General features: G+C 41.6%; 1 protein-coding gene across 1 annotated transcript in view; it reads right to left on the reverse strand.

Annotated features, from left to right (window-relative positions):
• LOC141909150 (E3 ubiquitin-protein ligase UBR4-like) overlaps window positions 1-19,618 on the reverse strand; it is a 200,331-nt gene that overhangs the window by 161,303 nt on the left and 19,410 nt on the right. The window contains exons 8-9 of the mRNA XM_074799535.1: window positions 11,635-11,866; window positions 645-805 (exon numbers count right to left, since the gene is read on the reverse strand). Coding sequence (XP_074655636.1) covers window positions 645-805; window positions 11,635-11,866 — 393 coding nt within the window. The remainder of the gene's footprint in view (window positions 1-644; window positions 806-11,634; window positions 11,867-19,618) is intronic.

The raw sequence follows: 19,618 nt of genomic DNA on the forward strand, positions 1-19,618 counted from the left end.
TTTATGGTTGAGTTGACGCTCAAGGTCGTAACTTTAGGCTTTTCGGGGTGCACTTTTATCAATGGATGATGTTTCTCTGCATTATTCTTGTCGCTGTTTAGACCCGGTAATTATGCGGGATTAATTCATAATAAATTACTATACGCAAATTCGAAATGGTCAGGCGCTGAGTTATATTTCTGACAGAATTGAAAATTACGTCTATAAGCTGTTAGAAGTCGAATCTGAGAGGAGTTACATTTTACGAATAATCTTTGGCAGGAAAGTGGAAAATTTATAATAATAATCAACAGAATTACAAGAGGGTTTCTGTGAAAGCAGCAGAAACCCTAAATATTAGGTAATTCACCATTCAATGCCCCCGGTGACTTCCTGCAGAAGCAAATGACTCATGTTCAAATGATGGAACAAATGCTCACATAACTAGAAAGACACTTTTTAATAGGACGACAGAGAAATTAAAACTCAAACTCAGGGTGAAGATGAGTTAATTTGGTTGGTAAGGCTTACACACTGAAGTGCTTTTTAAGCATGTTTGCAAGTCAGGTCCAAATGAAGTTTCGCTGTATTAAACAAAGAGTTGAGATTATACGCAAGATTGCATATGTAATTCACAAATAGCTCAAAACATATAAGACACTTACTTAGATAAATCTCCACAGAATCTAACTAGAGATTGAAGGGCGTGTTTCAATGAACCTTGAATGCTATTGTTCGTCTGTGCTGAAAGTGCGGACAGATGCGCGACTAGAACTGCATCTACATAACTTTCAGATGGTATAATGTCATTGGCAAACGCATTCCGCTAAAATGTAAAGAAATTACATGATTAATAAATTTTCATGGTTATAAACAAAGCAAAAAGTTTGACAATCAGTCTTCAATCAGTAGGGCTGAGCAGAAACTGCAAGGCAGGGCAAGGGAGAATCCACGCTTTGTCAATAGGGATCGCCAGCGATTTCCCATGACTAGTTACTTTCTGAGGATCACTTAATATGTGAAGTGGTGCCAGTCATCACATCAGGTTAGAATCCAAACAATGCAATAATCAAATTTCTACAGCTCACTTCATTTTGCCTGTTGACACAGAAAACATGTTATCGCTGTCATAGAATCCTAAAATTAATATCTTACATATATATGAGTGTTTGTCGCCTTCGACAGTGGCTTAAACATTGTATTCTAACAACAATCAGTTGGGCAATGTAGGGGTAGGGAACATAGCCACTCACCAATACTGTATATGTTGTAAATATCGTGTTTTTTCCAGCTCAATGAGCGTTGTTCTCGGTACAAAATAAAGAAATTAAATCAAATAAGAAACTAGAGAGATACTTTTTAATAGGACGACGGAGACAAAGAAATTAAAACTCGAAATTCAAGGTGAAGCAAGTTAAGTTGGTTGGTAAGGCTTACACACTGAAGTGCTTTTCAAACATGTTTGCAAGTCAGGTCCAAACGAAGTTTGACTGTATTAGACAAAGAGCTTATAGTCAACATACAACGCAAGTTTAAGGTATTACAGATATTTAAGGCAAAACAGAGCAGTTGGCAGTTGCGGTCTCTTAGAAGTGGAACCATTGTCCGCGTAAGTTCGTTGTTCTTTTGTCCGGGATAAATTGCCCCTTTATAACCTATCGTCGGAGCGTAAATCATCCTTTAAGGTGGTATTAGAGATTTAGAAGACAGGATCGTTACACTGGTGGCAGCGTTAATGGGATTAGAGAGCCTTACAGCCGTATTATTGAGTTGAATCGCTACCCTTTGTTTTTCGTGAGTAGTCTGTCTGACCTACTTCCTTACGACTGCGGTATCGCGGATACTCTTCAGTAGTTAAACCGATGCTGTATGCTTGCTTCAATATAGCGGGAATAATTTCAGACACTAACTTCAGTTTTGCACATAGGTTGATAGGTTCATAAAAAAACTTTTAGAATTTATCTTTAAATCAGTTTTTGTTCGGTATATACAATATATTCACAATTAGGAATGTCTCATTCTGACCAAGATGCAGACCAACAGGGTGCGGCCCAGGAAGGGGTCCATCCAACTGCAGGTTTGGATGACTTTTTAAGCTCAATCACCCAATATGTCTCGCGTAGCATAAAAAGGGAATCCGAATCTCCATCAGGGTCCAGGGAGGATGCCTGGGTAAAAGTCCTGTGCCCCAAAATGTACAGTATGGGGCATAATTTTCTCGTCTTGTTAGAGCGTTCTGAGAGCTACTGCACATTGTCCGGTGTATGTAGTAGTGGGCTTAAGATACAACATTTACTAACGTACCTGGACCACGAGTCATACCAGGCGGTTAAAAACCTCCGTCTTGCCCCATCCCTGGATTATAATAGTTTCGTTGAGGGGATAAAGGATCGTATGTCATTGACACGGTCAGCTTCCGATTTCAAAATGATGTTGAAATCTCGAGAGCAGAAACCTCAAGAAAACATCGGGCACTATGCGGATGCATTGACAGAACTCGCACAGAGCCCGTACCCAGGGGTGGATCACAGTTTGCAGGATGAGTTGGCACGTGACCAATTCTTGGCAGGTGTGGCGGTACCCTCGAGTGTAAGGGAGCAGTTGTACGTGGCTCAGCCACAGTCTCTATCGGAGGCTGTGTCATTGGCTCGAGGTCATGAGACTGCGCGGCGCCTGAGAGACACGAGTCCAGACCCCCTCGTCGACATGTAAATGAGGTGAAGGCCTGTCAGACGGATGAGTTACTTTCGGAACTCGTGGGCCTCATCAAGGGTTTGAATGTCAAGTTGGACGGCCAGGGTTAACTCACAGACTCAGGCCAACTCCCAGGGGACACACATGCTGGCGGTGTCGAGAACCGGATCATACAGCGGATACATGTCCGCAGGTTACATGTCATACATGTTCTGGTAGAGGTCACTATGCCAGGAACTGCCCCGGGAAACAGGGAAACGATTACAGGCGGTCCTCCAGGGCGCAAGGGAATCGCCGCCAATAGAGAGACCCTCCACATATATGATGGAGAAATATCTGCCTCCACACCGTAGAATCCGGAAATATGTTCCTTCATCCGTGCATGATAGAGCCCAAATAGTAAATAGTTCAAAAATTGTAAATAGTTCATTAGACCCTTGCGTAAGGGAAATTGTTGGGAACGAAATTCTTGGTGGAACCGATACGACAGGTCGTACATATCTGGAAAAGCAGGCAACTCCAAATGTTTTAACTCCTTACCCAGATACCTCACTATCGGTCGGTCAACCGGATGATGGAATTTTGGATGGTCTTCCTCCGTGCCCAGATAACTCTCTGTTGATAAAGTCACACAAAGATACGGTCTTAACCACAATAACAACTGACCAGCCAGATGTGTCAATAGGTTCGAGCTGCCCCGTGGCTGAGAGAATGATCTGTCGTGTCGATTTGAGAGACACTGGGCTTTACTGCTCTGGTGTCCTTAATGGTTCAACACGTACTTCTCTCTTAGACACCAGTGCCTCTGTGACTTTGTTGAAAACCTCTGTCTGGGAGAAGAGTCGTAGGACCGATCAGGGAAATCTGCTGCCAGTCGACTTCGAATTAGCCACTGCCTCGGGTGCGAAAATGAAGGTTCATGGGGTGGCCAAGGTAGAGCTCCAGTTGGGAACCTGTAGATTCATGGACCACATGGTAATAGCCGATGACTTGGCTCAGGAGTGCCTGCTAGGTAGTGACTTCGTTGAACAGAATGGTTGCATTATTGATTACCCTGGTAGAGTTCTTGAGTGTGGCCTTACCCATGTACAATTGGAGACCAAGGTTGCACGACCTAGTTGCTGTCGTTTGTTCCTGACCGAGACTTGTAATATTCCGGGAGGCCATGAAGTCATGGCCACTGCGTATTTCAAGCAGAGATATAGAGTAAATAACAATTTTGTTGGTATGGTTGGTCGAGGGAATCGTACTCCATGCCTGGCTGGCAAATCTCTGGTATGTCCCCGGGATGGGAAAATAACAGACCGCCTGGCGAATTTTTCAGATGACACCCTTAGGATTCGTCGAGGGGAGTTTGTGGGTATCTTCTCGCCTATCGAATCAGTCGATGTACTCACTGTGCAAGACACTTCTGATATGTCGGAGACAGAGCTGCCTCAGCCCCAGCAGGATCCCACTGATTTAAAGGGTCTTTACGACGAACTAAACGTCGATAGTCTCGAAATTTCAGAGGGTGATCGGGAGGATTTGAAGAGGGTCCTAGTGCAGCATCAGGGTGCATTTCCTCGGGGGGGGGGGGGGGGGGGGGATTTTGATATTGGGTAGACACCCCTCATTGAGTTTGAAATCGATACAGGGGAGCAGAAGCCGATTAAGCAGCGTCAACGACGTCTGCCGCCCCATTACAAGCAATTTGTTGAAGGGTACACCGCAGAACTGTGTGACCGAGGACTTATAAGGCCATCCCAGTCGCCATGGGCTAGCCCAATCGTCCTAGCCAAGAAAAGTGATGGCAGTTTGCTTCTGTGCTGTGACTACCGGAAATTAAATGACGTCACCACTTAAGACAGTCACCCGTTGGGGCGAATAGAATCTACCCTCGAGGCACTTTCGGGATCGTAATGGTTCTCGTCTCTGGATCTAACCAGTGGCTACTGGCAAGTGCCGATCCAAGAATGTGACAAACCAAAAACAGCTTTCTGTTCTGAGAACCGTTTGTGGGAATGGAATGTTATGCCATTCGGTCTCACAAATGCTCCGGCCTGTTTCACACGGCTCATGTCTTTGGCTCTCGACAAGGTGTCATGGAAAACAGCCTTGATCTACCTCGATGACATCATAGTACACTCTGCGGATGTGGTGTCCCACATTTCCAAGCTGTCCGAGGTATTCGGTCGTTTCGAAGCAGCAAATATGAAATTGAAGCCAAGAAAATGTCACCTCCTCCAAAAGCGGTTAAAATTCTTTAACATGTCGTGAGCAGGAACGGAAATGAAACTGACCGGGCAAAAATTGACAAAGTCCTAGGTTGGCCAGCCCCTACCAATGTATCAGAAGTACGAAGTTTCACTGGCCTCGTCACTTACCATTCTAGATTTATCAAGGGATATGCCGAAATGTGTAAACACCTCCACCTGCTCACAAAGAAGGGTCAGCCTTTCGAATGGGGTATCAGTCAGCATAGAGCATTCGAAGAAATTAAATCTGCGTTGACAAGCCCTCCGGTACTGGCTTTCCCTGACTTTTCGGAGGGATCGGGGAAATTCATAGTTGATTGTGATGCTAGTAACTGGGCTATAGGTTCAGTTCTTTCACAGTTGCAAGACGATCACACAGAACGAGTAATAGCGTATGGGGGTCGAGTTTTGAGAAGCGGGGAGAACTATTGCGCCACGAGGCGAGAAATGCTTGCACTAGTCGAATCAATTGATTATTTCCGCCACTACTTATTGGGTGGTAAGTTCCTTTTCCGGACCGACGACGCAGCCCTAAAAAGGCTTCGGTCATCCAATATTCAATCAGGCCAAGTCGCCCGCTGGAATGAAAGGCTGGCGTACTACGACTTCGACATCGAGCACAGGCCCAAGCGCAATCACCAAAACGCCGATTCACTCTTGCGGATTCCCAAGAGGGTCAAGCGTCATGGGGATTGCCCTAGTTACGGCGTCACCGGAACTCCAACAGTGTCGTTCGTGCAAACGATTGGTATGGGGGATGTCCTAAATCAGGTCGAGATTGGTGATGCTCAGGATACAGATGATGACATAAGAGTAGTCAAGGAATTAGTCCGAGGGTTTGCAAAAGCCAAACACTGATTCCCTGCGTCCGTATGGTTCGAACGCGAGGATTCTTTAGGGCGAATTTGAACGCTTGGCTGTGGTAGAGAACCTGCTCGTTCTGAAACCACTGCCTGGTGCCAGATTAGGCAAAAACTGGGTAGTTCTGCCAAATGTGCTATAACCTAATGTCCTATCTCACCTCCATAATGGTATATCCGGTAGGCACTTAGGGACCACTAAGACAGAACGTAAAGTCCGCCAATGGTTTTGGTGTTTTGGACTGGCGAAGGCAGTCAATAGCTTTGTCAAGCAGTGCCGTAAATGTCAGCAATGCAAACACCCTCCTAAACGTCCTAAAGCGCCACTGGTACCAACGCCAATCGGTAGGAGAGGACAAAGGCTGCATATCGACATTGTTGGCCCACTGCAACGAACAAAACGTGGGAACTTTTATATCATTGCGGTGCAGGACGCTTTCACCAAGTGGGTTGAGGCCTGGCCGGCGAGAAACCAGAAAGCACCAACAGTTGCCAGGAAGGTCGTGAACGAGTGGAGCACACGCTACGGATGCCCCGAAAGTATTCATTCGGACTGTGGATCCAATTTTGAATCTCGACTCTTCAGTGAGATGTTGAGCCTGCTCGAGATTGAAAAGACCAGAACGAGTCTCCAGAACAAGTCTATAAAATCAATGTTGACCACGACGGTGAATGACATGGGGAATGACTGGGACGAGAATCTTCAGTCCTGTTTGATGGCTTTTCGTTCCAGAGTGCAGGAATCAACATTTTTCATGACATTCGGCAGTGAGATGACCTTACCACTGGACGTTTTAGTTAGCCCTCCTGAAGAACCTGTCCACCTGACCAAGTTTAGCCAGGACATGTGTAGAAACCTGACTGAAGCTCATCAGAGAGTCCGTGACCGCCTTGGAAAAGCCGAATCCAGAAATGAATTTGGAAAGCTCGGGATCCGAGGAGGAGTTAATTCCTGATCAGGTGGGGACTGACAATGAGCCTGTTCCGCAAGCAGCGGACATCGACCAAGTCGAAGTTCCAGCGATGCCTGCTGAGGTTTTCCAGGACAATCGCAGACAGCTTCGGCCTCAGAATGTTTTAAGACCACCAGAAAGATACCGCCAGTCCGCCAGGTCATGTGTCAGTTCATCGAAAGCATGCACCTGCTGTCAGCAGCGCTGGTCTAGGATAATGGACAAGGCAAAATGGCTAGAGAAAGGGAGATTATTGCGGGAGTGAGAGCACCTTCATGGTTAAATCTCTTAGAACGCATAACTTTAAAAATGTTTTGTCTCTACTTTCTTTTAAGGAACAGACTGAAATATGGAAACTTTTAGACTGGACGCCTTTGACTCCGAGACTAAGCGTTTGAAGGGTCAGCTCATCAAGGACGTGATAAAGCTGTACTCACGGGCTCAGGAGCCCCTATATGAATTGAATGCGGGTGAGTTGGAGCAGTCATGTGTTGAACACCTTTACGACCCTTAAATGGTTGTGGTGGGTGTGGTGATTCAGGGAATTAAGGAAGCGGTCGCTTCATCAAAGAAATCGCCCAACCACCTCTCAACTAGCCCGTTTAAGATTCTGAAAAGGACCTTATCCAGGTTTGTTGAGCTGTACGGTGGAATGGGCAGCGTCGTTGAACCGAAATTTTCGGTATTGGGCAGTGCAGCGAAGGTCGGAGAGCTGAGGAGTCTTTTTACTTCTCAGTGACTCCATGTTCAAAGATTCCCGATCCACAAGCAAACTGTTCATCATTGTTCACCCTGGGGAGCGTCTGGAGCAGCTGGAGAAAGGGGTTAAAACAACACGAGTCACCTGTTGTGCGGTTATTGTTAACCGCGGTATCAATCACGTCCGTAACTATGGCCAGACAACAGAGAGTATTTACTCGCTGTACGATGTTCTGGCCAGGAGATCCCCGTACCTTCCTCTGTTCCATCTTTGGTTGCCCAAAGCTCCTGTTATGAGGGGAAAACGAGAAACGGTGGTCCCCATAGACCGAATCAACACGCACTGGAAGAAAGCGGGATTTCTGACCATAGACCACCCTGACCTGGAGGATGCGGACTTCAAGGGAATCCACTACCGTCGTTCGGCTATGGAGATCGTCACCTGGCATATCGTCACTGTAGTTAAGGGTCACTTGGGGATATGATATGGTAGTAGGGTGGGCACCGTGCAGCGGTTAAATCACCATACTCTCCTTTCATTACCCATAACTGGTTGCCCAGCTGACATGTTTTACCTCGAATTTTGGTACTGCCGTTGTTTTTGATTTTGATTTTTAGCTTACCTTGTTGATACGGAATCAGACTCATGTTGGAACCGTCTGCAGGAGGCCCAACCGACCTAATGAACCTTCTGTTATTTCAGCACGTAGGAACCTGCTGTTCACCGACCTAGGCAAGTGTGTTGATAATTGGGCGAGTACCTTCAAACGGTTTAATTGCCTCTAATCTACCCCCAGTGGAACATAAGCGTATCAGTGGGTTGCGTTGGATGAATGGATTTATTGTGAATTACGAACTGTAAATACCGAATGTGTGTTGGCGTAACCCGTAGTTTATGACATTTTTGTAACGGACACTGAATATCGACATGATATATGAACTGTAAATACTGGACGTATGTGCAGTCGAAAGCTACGCTTACGACACTTTTAGGGGGGAGTGGTGTAACGGGTCTCGTACCCGTTATAATGTATATAGTTTACTGTCGGTAATTAGTGTAATGTTTAGTGTAATATATCACCGCTAGGTGCGGTCTCTTAGAAGTGGAACCATTGTCCGAGTAAGTTCGTTGTTCTTTTGTTCGGGATAAATTGCCCCTTTATAGCCTATCGTCGGAGCGTAAAATATATATATAAAATATAGATTTCGTTGATGTTTCAATTATGTTCTAACAGTTCCGTTTCTTTAATTCAATAGTTTTAAAAAATTAAACATTTATGAGTCAATATGTAGTAAATTTCCACTTGTCACGATGTTTGATCTTCGGATGTATCCAGCCATCGGAATCAACACTTCCAAAATACAGGTACAACGAATACTTGGGATGGGCTTTTAGAGAGTAATTTGTACAGGAACAGATGGCAAAATTATTAGATGCTCCCTTACTAACTACTTACCATGACCACCGGATACTGTCTGCTCTTGGCACAATCGCCAAGAACCCATGAAATAGGTCAAGACCTTTTTGACAAATCAAGCGTAGGTTATCCGACTAGATCAGATTTGACTTGATGGCAGTCTACTGTATATGCATTATGATCAAAAATTAGGGGTCCAAGGACACCATGCCCACTTGGGAAGTGGTTTCAAATGCTCACTAATCCAACAATTTCAATATTAAACACCACCTGGTGACCATATACAAAACCAATTACCTTGAAACTCACCACAATCATAGAATACGTCAGCAGCTACGATTTTGTAATTGATTGTGATAACTAAATATGCCTCGTTACCAATTCAATATGGAAATACTAATTAATTCTACCATTCAACGCCCCCTGATGACCTTATTACAAAACTCAATGACCTTGAAACTCACAACAATCATTGAACATGTCATGAACTGCAACTTTGCAATTGATTATGGTAACAAAATATGCATAGGTAAAAATATAATATAAAAATACTTAGTTATTGTATTACTCAATGCCTCCTGGTGGCCATATACAAACAACAATGACCTTGAAACTCACCGAAATCATAGAACACGTTATGAGCTACAACTTTCCAATTGATTGTGGTAACACAATATGCTTAGGTATCAATATAATGTGGTAAAACTTTTTCCCACCTACGAATGAGTACTGATTACACCAAGATGGCCATCAATTGCGCCATAATTGGTCGAACAAAAATAAAGGGTTTCCAGTGGTAAGGCCAGGATAAAAAGAAGTATTAAGAAGGACTTCTTCGGCAATTTTAGACCCAAAAGAGGGACATTTTGACTCGGAAAGAGGTACTTTCCAGTAAAATTAGGGCCCATAATGGAGCATTTTGACAATACCTTTGCCGACATACTAGTCGTGTAGACCAGTCATACATTTCAGGGTAATTCCATGACACTTTCCTGCATATTCAATTTTATGGCAACTGAATTACCAGGTCTGAGTAAAAAAATTCAACAGTCGAATTCGCGACAAATTTATGTGCGACAATACATAAAAATCTAATTTGGAAGGACTTTTTTATCGAAACGAAGGACTCAGTGTCAAAAAGAAGGACAAAGATGATGTTTGTCCAAACTTTTCCAAAAGAAGGACTTGGAAGGACCGCTGGAAACCCTGATATAAAATATAACTGGAAATACCTGTTTCAGGTCTATAACATCCCTTTCCAAAGAATACCCATCACAAATTGCAATGAGAAATGGCAATCCAGTGGGACGCTACAGGACTCAGAATTCGGGCCAAAATTGACATGTTTGGGCACTAAAATGGTCATAGGACAGCCATCTAGAGTCCGATCAACCTAATTTTTCTTATGCTGATGGGCCATTGGGAGATTCAAATATATGCAAAAGATCAAGGTAATTGATTAAAGCGTCTTCAAAATTTCCCTCAAAAAGTTCAATAAAGGTCCAATGGCCCTGTGGCTCACGATTAAATCATTGAGTGCATATATTGTCAAAAAATTATACTAAATATAAATTAAAATTTGGATTGAAGATGTATGAGGCTGACAATATGCGCCTGCAGATGTATGAGAGTGCTGTGTATACTATCATTGCCGAGTCACTGTGTTATATATAGACTCGCTCAGGTGATTACTAACACACACAGCCATATACTGTAACCTATATTCGCACACACGCGGCTGACAGCTGACGCGCGTATATACAAATGTACTAGCGACGCAATATTAGATTGACCGCAATTTCACAAGTCAGAATACACCCATCCACAAAATGTCAAAAAAATACAAACATATACAGATTTTTTTTCTAGAAATCAAAACAAATACTGGCTATGAGATTTTTCTTAAATATACAAATAAATACCGACTTGGAAGACCCACAACGAACCCTGCCATTGGTATAGTCATACTTGCTAGTTCAGATACTGAATCAAATGGCCTACTTGCTTATATTCGTGACAACGAACAAATTATAAGTCAACGTACGATACCCAGTCAAATAAAATGCTCGCCATTTTGTTTTGGGTTTCACATCAGGCTTTCCCAATGGGCTTCCCCAATTACATCAGAAACGCCGAAATTCCTGGAATTTCCCATATATCCCACAAACAGCCAATCATATTCATTGTAGCTCAGGTTACAAGGTCAACTCAAATAAATAGAAGTGAGGAAATTTAGGGGGTTTATAAAGTGAGGGCCTGTAGGTCGAAAAGTTCATTGAGATCAGTCGAACTAAAAACGGTGACGCTTCCAGGAAGGATTGAACTTTTATATATATTAAAATTCCAAGCATGCAAATTGTCATATGTAAAAACGTGCCATTACTTGGTGGTAAAAAGCAGGGTTTTTGCGTGTTCTTCAAGAATAAGTCCCCTAAAAATAACTCGATCACTATGAAATTTTTGTAGGCTCGAGACCGTTTGCATAGGCAAACCTATGCTTCGCCAAAAATGTGTAAAAATTGCTTATTTTGACGAACAACAATGGTTGCCAGTCGGCCATCTTGGTTCTGACAGGGCCAGTTTTTGGGCTGAATATGCGTCTAGGGCAGATACACGTATAACCCAAATATCAAGACATTACATTGAAGTGTCTTCAAAACTTCCTAAAAAACTGGATTCCGTCTACTGACGGACGGACGAAAAGTGAACGCAATAGCCCGCTGGGACTTAAGTCCCAAGTGGGCTAAAAACAAACTAGAAAGAAAGTTCTTTCATATAAACCAACATATCTTACCCATGCACCCACAGGAGGAAACTCATTGATAGTATTGTTTTGCCAATGCTCAACTGCATTTTTCACTGGTGGCGGTAAGCTGCTCATAATACACGATCCAAGCAATGAAACCTTTGATGCATGACTTGATCCAATACCGATTATGGTTGAGTAGGCCGTCACAGCAAATGAGTCATCAAGTGGTATTCCATTTACAGGTGGAAAATGGTCGACTTTGTTTAGTACACTGCATCTAATAATGATAAATAATTTCAATGACATAAGGCAAGCCCATGCCGAGCTTTTTAAAGGAGCAGTTCTCTCTATATTTCAAGAGCAGCACTTTTTCATAGTGAAAAGGAGCACTTTCCTAAATTGAAAAAGGACAGATCTTAAATATGATCTTTTCAATAGCCTAAACTTAAACACCGTCTCATTTATAATTTTCATGATGTTAGATTTATAATATCCATAACAGTAATATGATACCTATAGTCATCATTTTACATAAACAAAACATAGCCTCATTCATAGTACCAAAATTTGGCAACATCAAAACTTTTTCTATGGTCAATGGATCAGTCTGAAATTTCGTTCACTTGTTAAGCTATCTGCCATCAATGTTGTGTCCAAATTTCATCGAAATCGGATAAAAATTAACGATTTTCAAAAAATTTGAAATGTCTCTAAAATCTTTAATCTTGGCCCTATCTCTACAAAAAATTATCACTAGCATCAGATTTTCATTCCCACTATGACTAGATTAGTTAAAATTAGTTAAGAAACTTGATATGAAAACTTTTATGAATATGTCAAATTTAACTGTGTGTGACCTGCAGTGCCATTCTAGCTCATTCAAAACATTATAAACAAGGTACTGTAGTTAGTGGGACGGCCGATCTCAAGTGTTTGTCACCCGGTTAACTAGCATCCATACTCCCCGGCCTTTAACTAAAGATTTCACAGAAATCAATATTGAAATACAATTTTTGCAATCAGATTTTCGCGAAAAAGCTCATATAAATTTTAACGAGGCCCTCTTTCAAAATTCAGCTTCATAAGGGATGGAGAATGGATAATGCTCTAATGAATGATTTGTATGAATATATGCTCAGTTGTGCAGTCAATGAGCCTTAGCTCTGGAAACCATGTCATTTAAATTCGCTCCATTTGTATAGTAATAGGCTCAGCCTAAGGCTGACCTAAAAAGCAATTAGCCCACTTACTGTAACCTACGAGGCACTGCTGCCCATTCAAAGCAATACACTCACTGAAATCAGCAGACTGATTGTATTGGGCTGAGGCATGAGAGTGTGTGACTGAATATTTTTTTTACCCGTTTCCAGCTGCACCCGCGGGTTCAAATCTTCAGTACTGCATAAAATCCATACATCATGAAATGATATAACCGTTACTTTACATATTTGTTAAGCATTTGCAATACTATTCAGATAGTTTAGATTTTTACTCTTTTTTACCGGCCTGCCGGAGCAGTCCTATCGCAGTATTTTTCCGTGGTTTGTTCTGTGTACTGTTTTTTTTGCAGGGGTTTTTCCCGAGTTAAGACGTTGAGGGCACTTCATCGTCATTTTTGTTAACTGGTTGAGGTGAATCTCGCTCTCACGCCTAAATTCTCTTTTTCTGTGAGATAATTGCTCCCAGCGAGGAAACGTTCTGTAAGTTCCACATATTTGTAATTTAACCTTTAATACTGTTTGATAAGATAATGTCTTTGATAGCCTAAAATTGTTTGTGGAATGTTAACTTCAATTACAGGTGCTATTGTATGGTAATATTAATAATTACAGGTGCTATTGTATGGTAATATTTTTAGAGTGTTCAATTTTGTATTTTCAGTAAACCATCATCTTCAGTGTCATTATCGTCACATCAGTTTGTAATAAACATTGGTCTAAGAAATTCTCAATTGTTTGTCAGTCGTCTCACAATATTTGTTTGGTATCTACAGTTCTGTTTTGGGCGGGTTCAAATCTTCAGTACTGGGTTGAATTCATACATCATGAAATGATCATATCAGTACTTTATATTTGTTTCTATCTATAGTTCTATAACCTTGGGCCTCCATGGGAAGAAGGGCCCCAGTATCCTCGGGCACAGGTCCACTCGGTTCCGAGATCCCATATGGTCTCTATGGGCACGGGTGATCACACCATGTAATAGGCCATGCCATAAAATGCTCCTAATCAATTTACGTGCAATGAACTAATAAGTTGGAAGTTCTACGTTTAAAAATCCCCCGTGGTTTCCACAGGCTTTCCATTAATTTGAAAATATTTTTCAAATTATTGTGATAAACTTGTTGCATTGCGATCATCATACTTCAACCCGAAACTAGAATGAGGCAAAGCCTTGAATGCTCCCGGCCTGAAATTCGCTGCCATGTGAAGTTACAGGGTTAGTGGTAAATGCGAGTGGTAAATATCGAGGCCACAGTTATTTCAATAAGAATGATATTAGAGAACATGTGTACTAAGTGTAAACAAGAGGCCCATGAGCCTTGAAGCATTTGTATGTTATACTGTGGTAAGGTATTAAGTGGTTAATGTCTTACATCTGCTGGCAAATGTTCTATGACGATGTTGGTTGGGAGGACCACAGACTTAAGGTCTTAATGTACGATTTTCATTCATGGTGAAAATGAATCTCATTTTTCTGCCAAACGATTTAGCGACAGAGAGCGATGCCGACGTTGGTGTCACTGAGGCCGGCTGATGAAATATTTGTCTGTTTGTTTGCTAACGTCGTCCGTACCTAGGTTTCCCATTTTTCATTTAACTTCACAATGGGATGGCCTTTCAAGTGTTGCCTGCACACTGTAAGCAGCCAGCAGGACTCGAACCCACTTGTCACTCAGCACTGATAGCGGATGCAACAGCATCATGCCTTATCTTATCTCACTCACACTGAGCTAGCGAGGACGCTCGATTAAATTCCAATTAAAGGACCAATGGTCCAGTGGCTCGCCAAACTGGTATAAAGTAAAAAATCTGTCACGCAGGCTACCGGTATGCAAAAATTAATTTCATTAAAAATTAAAAAAGGAAAAATATATAAAAAGGACTCAATTTTGGTCAGTGTGAACTTTTAATGATAACTGACTTCTAAGAAGAATGAAATCTTTGAAAAATTGATTATGGGCCTTTTGTCTGAACGAATGTTCATAATTTTAATACATCCCTTGAATGACGTAAAACAACTAAAACTACTAGTGACCCGTTAAGATACGGTACAAACATGGTGAGAGCCTGGGTTTCATCAGAGGGTTTTCATTATCATATACGGACCAATTAGGACAAAAGCTCCCTAGTTCTTCAAATTTGAGGCCAGTGCCCATTACTGATGAAACAAAGTTTATTGACTGACATGGTTTATAATATTTTCACGATAGGATTGCTTTAAGTAGCTTACATCTTCACTCAGACAAATCGTTGTTATGCGCGACCTATACCATGGCGCGCTTACTCTATAACTGATACATACACGCAGTGAACACAACAGAATAAGGCGATATTGCCTACGTGACTGTACACGACTGTTTTCAACGCTATCACTCATCACTGTGCCGCAGTTAACAAACTAATACTAATAATCAGGCTCCATAACGGATCGCTAATGCTTCAATTTATGATGACAAAACAAGTATTCCAGCCATGTATATATCAGACTACTAATCTCTAAAAATCCGATGCTATCAGTAAATCAGCCGTGTGGCTAACACGAAAGTAAAATTCCGCGTTTTGAAACCACATTTTCGTCAGTTATCTTGATGCAACATTACCTTATGAACAGGATATCAAAACTACATGAATCATTGAACACATCACATACAATAAATCATTATATCTTATATGCCTTGAGTATCAGTATTCGCACGAAAAAGGATGAGTATCAACTTATTCAATCGTGCCGCCATTTTGTGTGTGAAATAATATGCACCAGCTGATCCACCTCGTTCAATGTTATGATGTCATGATGGACGTGAAAACCTGGTCAACACAAATTTAATATAACCAAGATTTTGAGGGTTTTCGTCTTTGAAAGCCCATAACTATCGAACAGAGCGTCGGATTTTGGCGATGTAAAGTACTTCCGACGCAACTACCATTGAATTTTCACATGTGTGATTTTGGACAGTTAAAGATGCTGCATAAAAAAACTTGCTCAAATAAATCAAATTTTTGGTAAATTTCTCAAAAAAACCATGATACCCACAGCTTTCAACTTAGAGCACCATAGAGAAAAACCTATTATGAAATATATTTTTGCTTAATCCGTTAATTTCGCCCAGTAGTAGTGAAATTACAGGCTACTGAAATTGCGCTTGAGTGTGCTAAAAATGGCTTTGAGCGTAGTGTATTAAGCATACGAATGATTGGCCAGACTGTTGACATAGGCTCACTAATCCGAGCCAAAAACTACAGTAGCGGCAAATAATCATCGCGATATTGCAATTTACGACAAACAACATGTAAATTCAATCGCTCTTGTGGTGTTCAATGCATGGAAAAGATAATATAAGTTAATTTTCCCAGCGCCAAAGCGAATCTATCTGCCGAGTGCGTAAGGGGCTACTACCACCTCGTGAGGCAGGCAGGGCATCTTAAAGTGAAAACTTATAATATAACCAGCGGAAGAACGACAGATACGCAAGATTAATTATGGGAATTTTGGAAAATCATCAGTGTTGCAAACTAATTACAGATAATTATAACTCGGGCTCCAACAATTGCTAACGTAACATAAAAATGAGTTCAATTGATGACACTTAATGCCATCTTTAATTACTTAAGAATAGTTCTCAATGATGCTCAGACCACACTTCTCCGTATACATTCGTGTGGTGTTATCACTGCGGAAAATAGTGGATGGAAGCTACCTGGTGTGCTGATATTATTTAAGTGTTTAAAAGATAAGTTTTTTTTCAAATGAAATTAACTCTGTTCATCTAAATGCCTTGCTTGTTTCGCAGAATATGTAATTTAACTTCTACTTTGTCATCAATATTTCTTGCGACTGTGATTGTTGAAGCTCCCGCCTGACGACGAAACCCATCAAAAATTGATCAACAGTTGCAGCCTGTAGGCTGTTTTCCCCGGATGGCCATTATTTGAATCGGTCAACAATTGCAGCCTCTAGGCTGTTAACGTCGTTTTTCAGGTTGGCCGCCTGGTGGCCATAATTTGAATCAAATCGACCCAATTTTAAATAGGGTTCTGGCCCAAATGATATCCTACGTGTGTACAAGTTTGAGATAAATCGGTCAACAATTGCGTCCTCTAGGCAGTTACATCGTTTTTCCTGTCAGCCCCCTGGTCCTCGATCCAATTTTAAGTAGGGTTCTGGCCCAAGTGATATCCCACTTGTGAACCAAGTTTGAAATAAATCGGCAGTTTACGTTGTTTTTCATGTTAGCCCTATGGTGGCCATAATTTGCATCGAATCAACCCAATTTGAAATGGGGTTCTAGCTTAAGTGATATCCTACTTGTGTACCAAGTTTGAAAACAATCGAACAATAATTGCGGCCTGAAGGCTGTTAACATCACTTGGGGCGGCACGGGTATATCTTTATGCCCCCTCTCAAATAAAGTTGAGCCAGGGGCAAGGAAGTAAGTACACTTCCGGCAAGGAACGAAGTCGGCGAATGAAAATTTTATGAGAAGATTTTATCCAGAAACCAAGTTTTAAAGCTGATTTTAACTGTGATTTTAAACCAAACTGTTTTAGTAGCAACTATTTTACAGGTATATATGCTTTAGAAGATAATGTTCTTAGCCAGTAGCCAGAATAGTCTCTCGATATATACCTTCCTCTCACAAGAGACAAAGAAGCAAGATGGCGACCAAGATGGCGGCCAAAATGGCGTCCGACCAAGCCACCCAGAAGAATAAACAGGAACCAAATACCAATACCAAGCCTATGAATAAGGTCAGTCAGATTTCAAGTCAACCCTCCTCGACAATGACTAGAAGAAAAAAAAAAAAACCAACTAGATAAAGAAGCTGCTATAGAGAGAAAACTCGATGCCTGTGAGAGGGAGCCTGTGGAAATCTTGACAGGGAATTTTGTCATTACTTGTTCTACAGCCACATTTGAAGAAATAAGATCCTTTCTGCATGCTATGTTATATGTTGATGATGATGAAGATGAAGGTGAAGGGAGCGCGGTTGAATACGGGCAGGTCACCGATAAAAATGGTGACGCCATTGTTGAAGAGATATATAAAATAAAATATCTCTATGCCCTTAAAAAGGTCATTGATGATAAAACTCAGACAGATGAAGCTAGACATATCCAGAACCATTCGGGTTACGATAAATGTTTATAACAACCAGTCCCGACTGCTCATCAATGGAAAGGATGCTGCTTTGGTTGCGAAACTTCTGGGAAAACCCCTATACCAGATAATTAAAGATGTCGACACCTGTGAGGGTGACGAAACCATGAAGGGAAAAATCCAGGCTGCAAAAGAGGCAGACCACAACACCGTTTATGTGCATTCCTCAAGTGAAAAGCCATTGCACTGTATTGAAAGTGTGTTGATCGGCGAAACTAGTAGAAAGAATGAGAAAAATACTATGCATGCTATAATGCCTATGACTGATAGTTACTAAAATGTGATTGCGGATACAAAGAAAGAGAAATGTATGAAATGTAACAGAAGCGCAGTTACCAAATCTGTTGAATGTGAACGCTGCTGTCGTTGGGTTCACTACCGGTGTGAAAAATTAACAGCTGATATGATTGAAGAAATTGAAGATGAAATTATACCCTTTGTTTGTACTGAATGCAAACAGGAAACTCGGTACATTATATGTCAAACAAATGATATGCACGTCGCTGACACGACTAGCTGTACTATATGTGACACCTTGGTACATTATACTTGGGCGCAAAAGCAGTCTTTAGACCCTGACGAATATAAATGTTCGCCATGTGCTATTATTGACCCTAGAATAGACCAACCATCAGCCAACGAAGTATATGGAACCCCTCCTGTCAGTTCCCCACAACGTATAGATGCTGATGTGAGTCTTGATAGTACTATTTGGATCACGATGGAAATGGATATGAATGTACCCAAAGTAGTATCTCTGGATCTAGCCGGAGTCAACATCCGAAGAACAGTCTAAGCTATGATATGAATTCTGACACAACTCAAGGCGAGAAAGAAAACAACCCATGTGCTAACTGTAGCCCTCTGAAAGTAACAAAAGAGAAGTCAGCACCAAAGAAAGGAAAGTCTGAGCTATCTAAAACCAAACTAGGGCAACCTGTAGATGTCCAATGCTCAGGTCCACCTAGATTCCAGGGACAAGCCAATTCCGTAACTACCAACAGAGATGAAGAAACTCCTATAGAGACTAGTATGATGTCTAACCCAGAAATAACTACGAAAAAAGTTAGATCCGAAGCAATGAAAACTAAAGGATTGAAAATAGTGCACAACAAACGCCTAAATCTGAATACCAAACAGAGAAAAGTTAATGATGAAATAAGCTCCGATGAGGATGAAGTGAAGTCTGCGCCAGATGATAACTCATCACAGATGGCCATGTCTACTAAAAGAGCCAGGGAAAAATTAGTAGGATTCCAAGAAGAGAGATTTAATGCACAAAATACTAGCCAGAGTCCTATCAATGAAAACCAAATGCAAGACCTCACAGAGAAAGAAAGAGAAAGCTGTTAAAACAAAAGAAGCCAGCTTACGTAAGCAAGAACTTACCCATAGAGACACTATAAACCGCTGTGCTGCCCAAGCCATATTGATTGATGATCTTGAAAAAAAGATCAATATATTAAAGGATGAAAATCATCTACTGAAGTTAAAGGCCCAAGCCTCCTTGGGAAGTGGAAACCCTAAAGCGAGTGAGACTATAAATGAGGCTCAGCAACCTGAACCTCAAGGAAATGAACTTCTCCTACTCCTTGCTACTATATTGCCCCACATACAAGGAAATGCTAGTCAAACACAGATACCGCTC

This window comes from Tubulanus polymorphus, chromosome 7, assembly GCF_964204645.1.
Source record: "Tubulanus polymorphus chromosome 7, tnTubPoly1.2, whole genome shotgun sequence".
NCBI lineage: Eukaryota > Metazoa > Nemertea > Palaeonemertea > Tubulaniformes > Tubulanidae > Tubulanus > Tubulanus polymorphus.